Source organism: Sciurus vulgaris (assembly GCF_902686455.1).
Source record: "Sciurus vulgaris genome assembly, chromosome: 11".
Lineage (NCBI taxonomy): Eukaryota > Metazoa > Chordata > Mammalia > Rodentia > Sciuridae > Sciurus > Sciurus vulgaris.
Window position 1 is genome coordinate 37,270,030 of NC_136472.1, and position 12,101 is coordinate 37,282,130.

The 12,101-nt window shown below is 44.8% G+C and overlaps 1 protein-coding gene across 1 annotated transcript in view; it reads left to right on the plus strand.

Moving 5' to 3' along the window:
- Positions 1-12,101, plus strand: part of LOC306639810 (inactive serine protease PAMR1-like) — a gene marked incomplete at its 5' end in the record, with an annotated part of 56,390 nt that overhangs the window by 24,990 nt on the left and 19,299 nt on the right. Inside the window, 1 exon segment of the mRNA XM_079103532.1 lies at positions 1,773-1,880. Within this exon segment, the coding sequence (XP_078959658.1) occupies positions 1,773-1,880 (108 nt within the window).

The following is a 12,101-nucleotide window of genomic DNA, read 5'->3' on the forward strand; positions in this document are numbered from 1 at the left end:
CCTGCCGGTCCCCTGTGAGGTGGTCTGCAAGGCAGAACCAGCTGTCAGGGAGGCTGGTGGGGCCAGTGGTGCCTCATCCATTTGTGTGCTTGTGATGGAGGGCGGGTCTCCCTCCTCTGAAATGGGCTCCTCAGCTCCCCCAACGCCCGAGAACCTGGGAAACCCTAGCCTGGCTGGCAAAGAGCCAGCACCCTTTCTGCTCTTTGAACACCCCGTTCATCAGCTTAAATTCATTATTCCCTCTGGCTAAGGTCACCTGTCTCAAACCAGCATATCAAAACCCATCCTTCAGAATCCCTATCACATCCTCCATCCTCCGCTAAACCTTTTCTCCTGCTCCAATGAGCTGTGACTGCCCGGTAGCACTTTCTCTTCTTTTTTCATGATACACTAATGGCACTTGGGCTTTGGGTGATAGTCGCCTATTTTTCTTTCCCTTGCTTTGATCTGGTAAGTGGAATCTCCTGTTTATCTTTGTGTCTCTCCGGTGCCTTTCACAGAGCAAGCACTCAGTGCAGATTTGCTAAACTGAATCAAGGGATGCGTTTCTTCAGTGAATGTAGGAATGGGGAGAGCACACGGGGAGGGTTTCCCAGTGCCTTTTTGTAGAAAATATAGTCCCTAAGATGCTCTGTAAAATGTAGGTTCTGAGGTCAGATAAACTTGGGGAAGACTGAATGTTATGTGCATTCTTAGAACTTCCTAATGCATAGGGCATTGAGCTGAGAGGTTCTGCAGTGAAGCAGTTTGGTTAATTATCATTAATGCCAGCAGCACTTCCCCAGTACATTTGAGCTCAGAACCCTTATTTATTTATTTTTTAAATTTTTATTTTTGGTGCCGGGGATTGAACTCAGGGACACTGGACCACTGAGCCATATCCCCAGTCCTATTTTGCATTTTATTTAGAGACAGGGTCTCACTGAGTTGCATAGCGCCTTGTTTTTGCTGAGGCTGGCTTTGAACTCATGATCCTCCTGCCTTAGCCTCTTGAGAGGCTGAGATTATAGGTGTGCACCACTGTACCCGCCCAGAACCCTTATTGAGTTGAACATATATCAACATCACAAGGGACTAATGGTTACAGAATGTATGTTTGGAAATTCTCAGGTACACCTTCAACAATGTCATAAAGATTATCTTCCAGTGACTGTCTCTCTATATCCAGGATGCTGAAGAAAACAAAACAAAACAAAAACGGTGATCTAAGCTCTAAGCTACCTGAGAATGCTTCTGGAGTCTCCACTGGAGAGACACAAACATGATCCTGCTTTCATCAATTTAACACTCCTGTTTATTTATTTTAAATTTTTAAAAATTTTTTGGCACCCATGATCAAACCCAGGGGTGCTTAACCACTGAGCCATACCTCCAGCCCTTTTTGTATTTTATTTAAAGACAGAGTCTTGCTAAGTTGCTTAGGGCCTTGCTAAGTTGCAAGGCTGACTTTGAACTTGGCAATCCTCCTGCTTCAGCCTCCTGAGTCGCTGGGAGTACAGGTGTGCACCACGGTGCCTGGCGCTCCTGTTTATTTTTGCCTTGTGCTTCTCAGACTATCGTTGCCTTCTGGGGGCTTCGAAAAGATCAAAGAGTATCAGCAACATCTGATTTAATGAGTACCTGTTTTAGACTTTATCAAATTGGGGTAACAAATTCCACAAAAGGACTAGAAAAATGTCAAGAAGTCAAGCGACAGAGGTGGGTGAAAATTCCAGGCCCAGAGAGGAGGACAGGCTGCCGAGTGGCACTTAGGGATGCCTCTTCTCTTACAGCGTGCTCCTCGTCGCCTTGTTTCCATGATGGCACCTGCCTCCTGGACAAAGCTGGATCTTATAAGTGTGCCTGCCTGGCAGGCTATACGGGGCAGCACTGTGAAAACCGTGAGTAGGCCTCCTGCGGGGAGTGGGGGGCCTCGCGGGGCTTGCATGGGGAGGCCTTTCAGGCTGGCGGGGCTGCTGTTTCTTGGTGTCTCGGATTCTCCATCCAACATGGTGCATAGTGCAGATACAACTGAGTGATCTCGGAGGGGCAGGCTGCTGGAACTAACAACCTTTGCCCATTGCCATTTCTCACCCACATCTTTTGCAAATACCTCTCAAAAAAGATGGGACAGTCTTGAGTCAGAACTCAAGAATACTCAATCAGGTGGATCAAAATCCACCATCCTGATCTCTCCTGTGGTTCAGAGTTTGAACTCCTGTCCATCGCAAGATCTGGAGTTTGGAGTCGCCATCCAGGGCACCATTCATGGGCTCTGATGTGGTGTGGTACACTCTGAAACCCTGTGTCAGGCATGGTAAATGTGTAGGGTGACCATGAGCCCCAGTTTTCCAGGGACATGCCTTTTGTCTAAACATAATAACACCCTCTTTCATGCTCAAAGCATCCTGAATTGGATGGCAGATAACGTGAGTATCCTGTAAAGATGAGATGAGGTTTGGTGAGGCACAAACTAACATTTTCTGAAAGACTACTATGCGTTGGGAAGCGTAGAGATGCAGGAAAAGAAGACAGCTTGTTTTTCTCTGAAGCAGCTTATCCTGAGTTGGGGAGACAAGTTCCATCCTTCTTTAGTAGGTCCTGGGCAGGCCTGGAATGAAAGGGATCTGCAGGGGGTGGTACAGAAGAGAGGAGAATCCAGCTGTTCATCTCCAGGGTAGCTCTCTTTGTTCCCAACCATTCAAGTCCCAGCCAGTCTCCTGCCTGAGCTGGGCTCACTCATTTCCTTCCTTCCTTCCTTCTTCCCTTCCTCTCTTCCTTTTGTTCTGGAATCAAATCTCGAGTCTTCTGCATGCTAAGCATGCAATTTACCACTGAGCTGCACTCCCAGCCCCTGAGTCATGTCTCGACTGTAACATTGAACCATTCAAGTTTTCTAGTCTTATAGACAGTAGTTGAAAGCTGCACAGTAATAACCCTCAGTAACTTAGGGTCATCCAAACAGCAGAAACCAACTCAAACAAATGATTCACTCCAAAACAGGAAGGCAGCACGTGATTTTCCTCTGCTATTAGACTCAAAGAAGAGAGAAGGGAGCAACTTCAATGTGCTGAGTGTGAACATGCCTCTGACAGGTCCAATCCTTGTCCTGAGGAAGTGTCATGCTGACCGCTGCACATGGTGGCACCATGACTGTCCAGCCCCTCTGTGTGGTGCCAAGGGCTGTGACATTGGCAAAGAGGAATTTTAACACAATAACCAGAAATAATTAGTCAGTGTGTCTGGTATAACCAAGACCCTGTGTATGTCCTGTGTCCTAATCGAAGTTTGACACCCAAAATAGGTGTCATGGACTAAAACCATCAACCTGGAATGAGACGGGCAGAACAAGAAAAATCAAAATTTGGGGAGGAGTCAAAGGAGTACACACCCTGGGCAGCGTTCCTCCAGCAGATCCTGAGATGGGTGGGAATGAGTGTGCAAGTGATGTTTCAAGGTCAAGCTCCCTGGAGACGCTCATAAGGGAGCGGGACATGGCAGAAGGGATGGGGACATTGGACCAGGAAGGGAAAGAAACTGAGTAAGGAAAAGAAATTCAAGTAAGGAAATGAAGTAAGGAAAGAAGCTGAGTAAGGGAAAGAAATTGAGTAAGGAACTGAATCAGCCCCGGTGTTCAGAGATCCAGAATATAAATGAAATGCAGGCAAGGGGACTGGACTGTCCTGTCCACACAGCAGTGAGTCATCGGCTAACTGGCATGGGGAACTAGGGGACATGAACCCGGGCATGCTGGCTGTCTGTGCAGGCAGACAGTGTGATTCTCAGTTGCCCACGGGCAGTTCTCTGAAAGGAGCAGGTGCAGGCAACGTTATGGAGTGGGGAGGGGCCCCCACCTGTGCCGTTGAGTTATGCGGAAAGCTTCCCCAGGGATGGCGGGGCACAGCTGGCTTGAGTGCGACTCTGGAGGAGGCTTAGAGAATGGGGCTCTGCTCTGTGGCTCCTGCCTCATTGGAGTCTTCTGTGTCGCGTTCAAGGCAAATCAAAAAGCCTTGGCTTTCTCTTTATGTCAAGAATTTGTATGTGGAGTGATTTTAGAGTCTTGAGAATGGCAGATCTGGACCTTGACCCTTTAGACTCAAAGGGACATGGTAGCAAGTATGGTAGCTTAAAGGGAAGGCTTAATGAACTCAAAGAACTGACTGCACAATATTAGGGCTTTTTTTTTTTTTTTTTGATGCTGGGAATTGAACTCAGGGGCACTCAACCACTGAGCCGCATCCCCAATTCTATCTTGTATTTTACTCAGAGAGAGGGTCTCACTGAGTTGCTTAGGACCTCGCCATTGCTCAGGCTGACTTTGAATTCGTGACCCTCCTGCTTCAGCCTCCTGAGCCACTGGGATTACAGGCATGTGCCACCGCACTTGGCTATTGAGGCTTTGATAAACAGGTACAACTGGAAAGAAGTGAAACACAGTCAAATAAGACCGAATGCCTTTAAGAAGCTGTTTTAAATCAGGGGAGGAAAATAATTCTTTCCAAAGTTATGACTAAAATATGCATGGGTAGCTTGTGAATCAAAAATGGATTTTTCAGCATGATTATTCCACCAAGAAAAAATAAACATCATGAAAAATGAATGTGAAATAAGGCATTTTGTACTGATTTGTAACTTGATTCATACACTGTCTGAAATCACTTTAAAACCCCAGCATAGATGAGCAAGAGAATTCTCCCTCGCCAGTTTATATATATAGTTCAAAAACCATAATTCCTCAGTACCATGTAGTTACAGCTGGGTGAAGATATTAGCTGTGGAAATCTGATGTGTCATTTGCTAGCTTCCTTATGGGGTCTAAATATTATTTTCTATAAGATCCAGGTTTGTTTTTTCCTGCTAGGAAATTTGTCATGAGTTCTAACTCATGCAACAGGGGAAACATCACAAAAATTAGCTGTGGCAGTTTACCTTATAATTTTTGAACAGATCTTAGTCATTTTTTTCAGAGCAGTCTGTCAGCTAGAAAAGCAGAAAGGAGGAAGAAAAATTCTGTTTTCCTCATGAGGATATCAATGAACTGGAACAATCTCCCTCAAAGGAATTCTTTCAAAGTGAAGAAGAAACCCAAGCACTCTCAGATTCCCCAAAATCTCGAATGCCCAAATTGGACTGGGTAATTACCTTAAAAAATAGTTTTAAAATACTGAGGTCAGTATCCATGAGAGTCTGTCTGTTATTTATGTAATACCAAATTCAAAAAGAGGAAACTACATCTAGATACCGTGCCCAAGTCTGTAGAAAATTAGATGCTCCTTTTTGCATATGAAAGATTCAAGGCAGAGGAAGCAAGATGCCATTCCCCACCAGATCCAAACCCAGAGGTGAGAACTGTGTGTTTCCCATGTAGCTCACCATGTTTCATATGGCTCCTTCTGGGTGGCTTGGTGGAACTCCAGGTCATTGAGTGATGAGCTCTGGTGACCGCTGTGCCCCACGATCGAGTCCTGTCAAAAATGTTTCCTTCCCAATATGGCTCTTCAGCCTCTCCCTTCTCAGGAAAGTCCTTGATACAAGCTAATCTTTGTACATGTGCACGTCACTAAGTAGTTCCAATAGGAATAGACTTTCTACTTCATTACAGGAGACACCAAACATCAATTTATACAGAGGTGTGTCAAACAAAAAGAGAATACTGTTTTCCCTGACCAGTCCTGGTTTGGAGGGGAACCAGTGGTAGAAATTCTGGGCTTCTTTCTGTGTTATTCAAACCTAAGTCATGATTTCATACGTCCTTATTTTAAACCAGTGGTTCTGACCTGGGGGTGATTTTGCCCTTCATCTCCAACCCCTCCGTGGCACTGGGCAATGCCTGAATCAGTGCTGGTGGTTATAACCACCAGCATCTGTTGAAGGGCATCTAGGTTGGTTCCATAGCTTAGCTATTGTGAATTGAACTACTATAAACATTGACGTGGCTGTGTCACTATAAAATGCTGACTTTAAGTGAAGGAGGTAATGTGGGCCTCTACTAGGTGGAGGCCAGGATGCTGCTAAACATCCTACAAGGAACAGAACAGCCCAGCCACAGTTATCCAGCCCAGAGGCAGTGATGCCAAGGTTGAGAGGCCCTGTTTTACAAAAGTGTATTCAAATATACATGCAATCATTCAACTTATCTTCAGTGCCCATGTCACGGGTATTTTTTCCAAACGGGTCCATGAAATGATTCCGAGTGTTTCATTGTATGCATGAGTGTGCTATTATACATTCATCTCCTCCTTAAGATGAATTTGAAATAGTTTACTTTTTTTTTTTTTTTTTTTGCTATTATGATGAGCACTGCAGTGGATAACCTTACATATTATTTTGTTCACAGGTAGACATATTTTTGTAAGTTAAATTTCTAGATGTTGAATGGTTGGCTCAAAGGGTGCATGTATTTACTTATTTTTATTTTTTCTTTTTAGATATAAATGACAGTAGAATGTAATTTGACATATCACCCATACATGAAGTATAACTTCCCATTTTTGTGGTTGTACATGATGTGGAGTTACACTGGTTATATGTTCATATATGAACATTGGAAAGTTATGTTCAGTTTATTCTACTGTCTTTTCTATTCCCATCCTCTCCCCTTCCTTCATTCCCCTTTCTCTAATTCAATGGACTTCTATTTCCCTCATCCCTCTGCTTTATTATGTGTTAGCATCTGCATATCAGAGCAAACATTCGGCCTTTGGATTTTGGGGATTGGCTTATTTCACTTAGCACAATAATCTCCAGTTCCATCCATTTACTGGCAAATGCTATAATTCCACTCTTGTTTATGACTGAGCAATATTTCTTTGTGTATGTATGCTACATTTTCTTTATCTATTCATCTGTTGAAGGGCACCTAGTTTGGTTCCATAGCTTAGTTATTGTGAATTGAGCTGCTATAAACATTGATGTGGCCACGTCACTATAATAAGCTGATTTTAAGTCCTTTGGGTATATGCTGAGGAGTGGGATGTCTGGATCAAATGGTGGTTCCATTCCAGGTTTTCTTAGGAACCTCCATATTGCTTTCCAGAGTGATTATACCAATTTGCAGTCCCATCAGCAATGTATGAGTGGGGGTACATGTATTAAAACATTTGAGAATGATTGCCAAGAAGTTCACAAAAAGGTTTTACCAGTCTACATACAAGAGGAAACATCAGGCCTGGAAATAAGAATTGGGATCTGCACTTCAGAAACTAAGGTCTATTCTTGTCAAAATGGGGATGGATGTGTTGTCAGAGGATCCCACTGATCTGAAGAGAGAGCTCTTGTTCAGACTCTGGGAGGTGATGGATAAAGGAGAAACAATCAGCAAGGTCTGGCCTAGTCCCAGTGGTCAAGAGGGTGTGAGAGCCCCAGGACACTCTTCAAGGGCTACTGTACCCCTGACCCCACTAGTTTCGCTTTCCCTAAATTGTTTCCCAAGGAGGTAAAACTTTCCTCTGCTCTCGAGTGACCTCCTCAGAACCCTGACAAGGGGAGTGGCCCCTCCTCAGCCTTGAGGCCAGACTCACCTCCTGCCAACACCCTTGGTGACCTCCAGCCTCCCTGGGCCACCATGTAAGAAACTAGGACCCCTTCTTTCCTCTGAAGTTTCCTGTTTCTTTGTATGGAACACAACGACAAAATAAGTCCTCAAGAAAATGGTCAGAGTCTTGTTTTGAAAAAGTGGAGAGCAAGGGATTCATGGCCTGCTCCAATTTCCACGTTGTCTTTGTTCCTCTGGCCCAGTTGACGCGGCTGGCCTCTCCCCCGTGCATCCTAATGAAGGACGATGAAACAGGCTGAATCTTGGGGGCACAATGCTCACACTGCAGGCTCTGACGCGCCTTTGAACAAAACAAACTAGGCTCCACCAATTAAAGAAAAATGGTGTATCTGGATTCATTTGGGTTTTGGAGTCCCAGAAGATTTCCCACTGGCCTGTCCCAAGGACTGAGAAGAAAGGAGCCCAGGATGAGAAGCACACTGTATACTTGTGCTTCAAAGAGGGAGCCCGCATTTCTCATCAGAATAAGTGATTAGGAACTTTGGGGTTTTCATGGAAACATTCATGCTGATGCAAGCGAGATTGTCTGGAGACCCCTAGCGAGTAGCAATCATCTCTCCCAGGACAGACAGATGAAGAATGTGCTGTGTGCTCGCTGGATTAATGCAAATTGTTCTGACATTTTTCAAGTAAGGCATTGAATAACTGACTTTGTCTCAGGTCCAAAGATCTCTCTTATCCTTAATATCTGGAAGATGGTTGCATCTTTGATCTCTGTGAGAAGGTGCACCCCAAGGTGAACAGCTTGGAATCTGTGGTCAAAAAGACCTTGGATTGACACTGAATCTACAATTTACCAGACAGATGGTCTTGAATAAGTCATTGAACTTCCACAGGCCTGGATATCCCATTTACAAAGTTCAGAAAAATCATTCCAAATACCTCTCAGGGCGTTGGTGGAAACGGCCCACAAAAGGCAGAGCTATCTATCTTTGACTGCTTCTGGCCCTGTCTTACAGATGTTCCTAAGTCTGGCAGAAAGTAGAGGATTCTCCAGATAAGGCATTAGGGCAGAAACACTAGTTTCTACAAGGTAACAATTATGACAAGCCTTTCTCAGATCCCATGGTTTAAGAAAATTCCCTCAAGACTTTCTAAGTTTCCTCTTGAGCTGTCTTTCATGAGTCATTGCTAGACCCTAAATATTGCTATTGTTGCATCAGCACACATGCAAGAAAGATCTGGTTTTTAAAGGACAAGAAGATGATGCTGGTTTATTGTCATAAGAAATCTTGGGTTCCAGGAGAAGACATCCACATTGAGTGTGATGAATGAGGAAGGAGCCTTTGCAGCCAGGACAGCTTGCAGAGGGGGTTTTGGAAATGATAAATGCAGCAATGTCATGAAGGAACTGGATTTGGACACTCCAAAGAAGATCACCCAAAGCCTCATGTTATCTGATCAGTCTCCATTTCTCTCATGGAGTTTTGACAGTCACTCATTTAGCGCAGGGTGGGCTGTGTGTCTGTCCCTTTTGGTTATTTTGGAGACCTGGGTTTTAGACCATCAATTTTGTATTTTGTTAGAAGGACAGGGAAAAGAAGGAAATGAATAACCTGGCTTAAGAGGGTATAAGAGTTATGGGTATAATTCCATGGAGAACAGTCTCAGGAATCTGTAGTTACTACTCACATGCACTCAATAACCCAGAGCCTTCAGATAGGAGGAGCCACAGGAAGACTACTAGCTGATAGACTGCTAACTTGGTACACATTACCTGGGGCTCCCACCTAGTCATTCTTCCTAACATGGAAATGAATCTCTGCCCTCCTTCTTTGTGTATTCAGAGGGACACCATCCATTTGAATCCAAAACACAAGAACTGTCACTGAACACAGTAGAAGCTGCCCTTGAACAGTTAGCAAGGCATGTGTGTGTGTGTGTGTGTGTGTGTGTGTGTGTGTGTGTGTAGCTCAGAAAGGAAGTTTTATTTTGGATTAGTCCTTGCTGGTTGATCCTTAGTCTACACAGACCAAGTGACATCGGAGCTATGAACTCTGCTGGTCTGTAGAGGCCCTGCGGCCTCTTAAGCAAAGCATTGCTGGTTCATGCAGGGTAAGGTGCTTGGGGTTGTCATTTTTGCTAGTCAGTGATTATTTTAGCATGGCAGCATTTCTCCCAAGTAATAAGAAGGCAGGTGAGGCCATGCAAACTGTTCTCCAGCCTGGGTGCCTCTAAGAGCATGGGATGGAGCCCTCTGCAACATGGGAGGGCCAGACCCTCTGTACTTCTGCTCAGTTTTGTGTTCATCTGCGGCTCCTGGTCAGAGCCCTCTTGGTTTTTGCTTTGGCAGATGAGGTCACTGAGGCAGGGCTTAATGCAGGAGGCAGATTTTGTTTGGGTCCTAGGTTAAAAGGTAATCCATTAGAGCTGGTATGGACTGTGTCCACTGAAGGCCCGGGAAGGGGGCACATGGTGTGGAAGAATGACAGGGGCATTGCAGAATTAACTTCGCATGGAAACGAGCATCCTACTTTAATCAGCTTTTGCACCACTGTGACTGAAAAGACCCAACCAGCCCAATTGTAAAGGTGGAAAAGTTTATTCAGGGGCTCACGGTTTCAGAAGTCTCAGTCCATAGACAGCCAGTTCCATTCCTGTGGGCTGAAGGTGAGGCAGAAGAATATGGCGGAAGAAAGCAGCTCACATGATGAGCAGGAAGCAGACAGCAAGATCTCCACTTGCCAAATACAGATATATACCCCAAAGCCATGTCCCAAATACTCCACCTCCTCCAGCCACACCCCACCTGCCTTCAGTCACCACTCAATTATTCCCATCAGGGATTAATTTGCAGATTTAGTTAAGACTCTCATAACCATCATTTCTCCTCTGAACCTTCTTGCATAGCCTCATATATGAGCTTTTGGGGACACCACAACACGTCCCTTCATCACAGGCCCTAAGATGAACTCCAACCCCTTGACAGAGGCTAGGGAGCCCCCCGCCCTCAAATGTGCCTGTCTTGTGGAACCTTCACTACTCGTCTCTCTTGCTGCAGAAGATGAAAGTTTCCTTTTATAAAACACAGGACATTCTTGCTGGTATCCATGTACAAAGAACGACAATAGTTATCATTCTCTATTCCTAATATAGATGAGGCTCTGTGCTTCATGTGACGTTGCCCACTTAGTTTGTCAACTTCCTACATGGCGGGTACTTTTGTCATTTCCACTGTACAGATTCATCCAGCCAAACACTTCTGAGTGTCCACTATATGTACCAGGCACTGGGGAAACACAGCAGGGTTGCATGGCCTGTATTTTCTCTGCCTTTTGGCAAAGTCATAAAACAATCCTAGTCTTAGCCCTTTTTTAGTACAGGAGAGGGTCACATGTACAATTTCTGGCTACAATTTCCTCTAGGAAAGGTCCTGGTGATGGCCACAGGGGTGGTGAGGATTACTGAGTGCATCTTGTATGCCAGACATTGGGCAGAATCTCCTAGGACTCAAAGGTGCCCAGCAGCTCAGGAACCTCAAGGCCAAGCAGACAGAGTTGTGTAGCTTTGGCCATGTTCATAGCAAACGTTTCACATATTCAAATACTTGGCTATGATTACCACTCGGGGGACATTTCCTCCAGTAGTTGAGAATTGCTCTCCACCTTGGAGCTGATTCAGAAACCTTTGGAGATTTGAAGAAACCCCAGGAACACTGTTACTACCAGCAGAGGAAGTGGGTGGAGGACCACTGGGTTTCTAACACTTGTGTAGGTTACCTACGCTACCCATCCACTCTATCAAATGGTGATGTGCCAGGTTGACTTGGAGCTAGGAATAAACCAACCAGGGCTTTCTGGAAAGTTGTCAAAGTTGACCTATCTCTGAGGCACAGGCAGTTTTAGCTATCCAATTAAATAGGCCATCCAAACACCGGAAAAGTAGTGTTCGAAAGACACAGTGTACCAGAGGCCCAAGACAATACTGATTAAGATCAAATAGCTAATTGTAAGCCTCAGCCTCCAAATTGCTGCTGGATGAATAAATAGCAGTGTGTGCAATCCAAGCATAATTTCACATGGGCAGTGTCTCATTCACACCCGCAGAGGGCTGGAAAACATCAGAGAGGCAGAATACCATTGGCTGGAAGGGGATGAAAAGAGATTTCAGGGCAGATTACATCATCAGTGGATGTCATTATTCCTAGTTGGTGAGGACCTTCTTGTGAGTAAAAAATATTTGCTTTTGTCTAGAAGCACCACACTCAAATGTAATTTGATCAGGAAAAAGTGAGGAAGAGTTGAAAGGCCATCTGAAGTTTGTCTCTGAGCACTGGTCTCAAGTTAAATCAGGTTTCCAGAAAGGATAAAGCTCCAGTGAGAAAGTTAGTGCCTTTTCCAAACAGAACCAAAATTCTGTCATCAGTGGTTCTCTTGATTTTGGTGATGAGTGAGAATGAATCGATCCCAAGAGGATGCTAAGAATAGGGATTAACATCCCTCCATCTCCAGCCCCTGCCACCAGCTCAATCATGGGGTGATGGGCTTTGTTGACTTTGGCCTTATTTCCTTTGCTAATTCTCAGATAATCTTGCAGCTCTGAAATTCAGCTTTCAAAAGATGCAGAG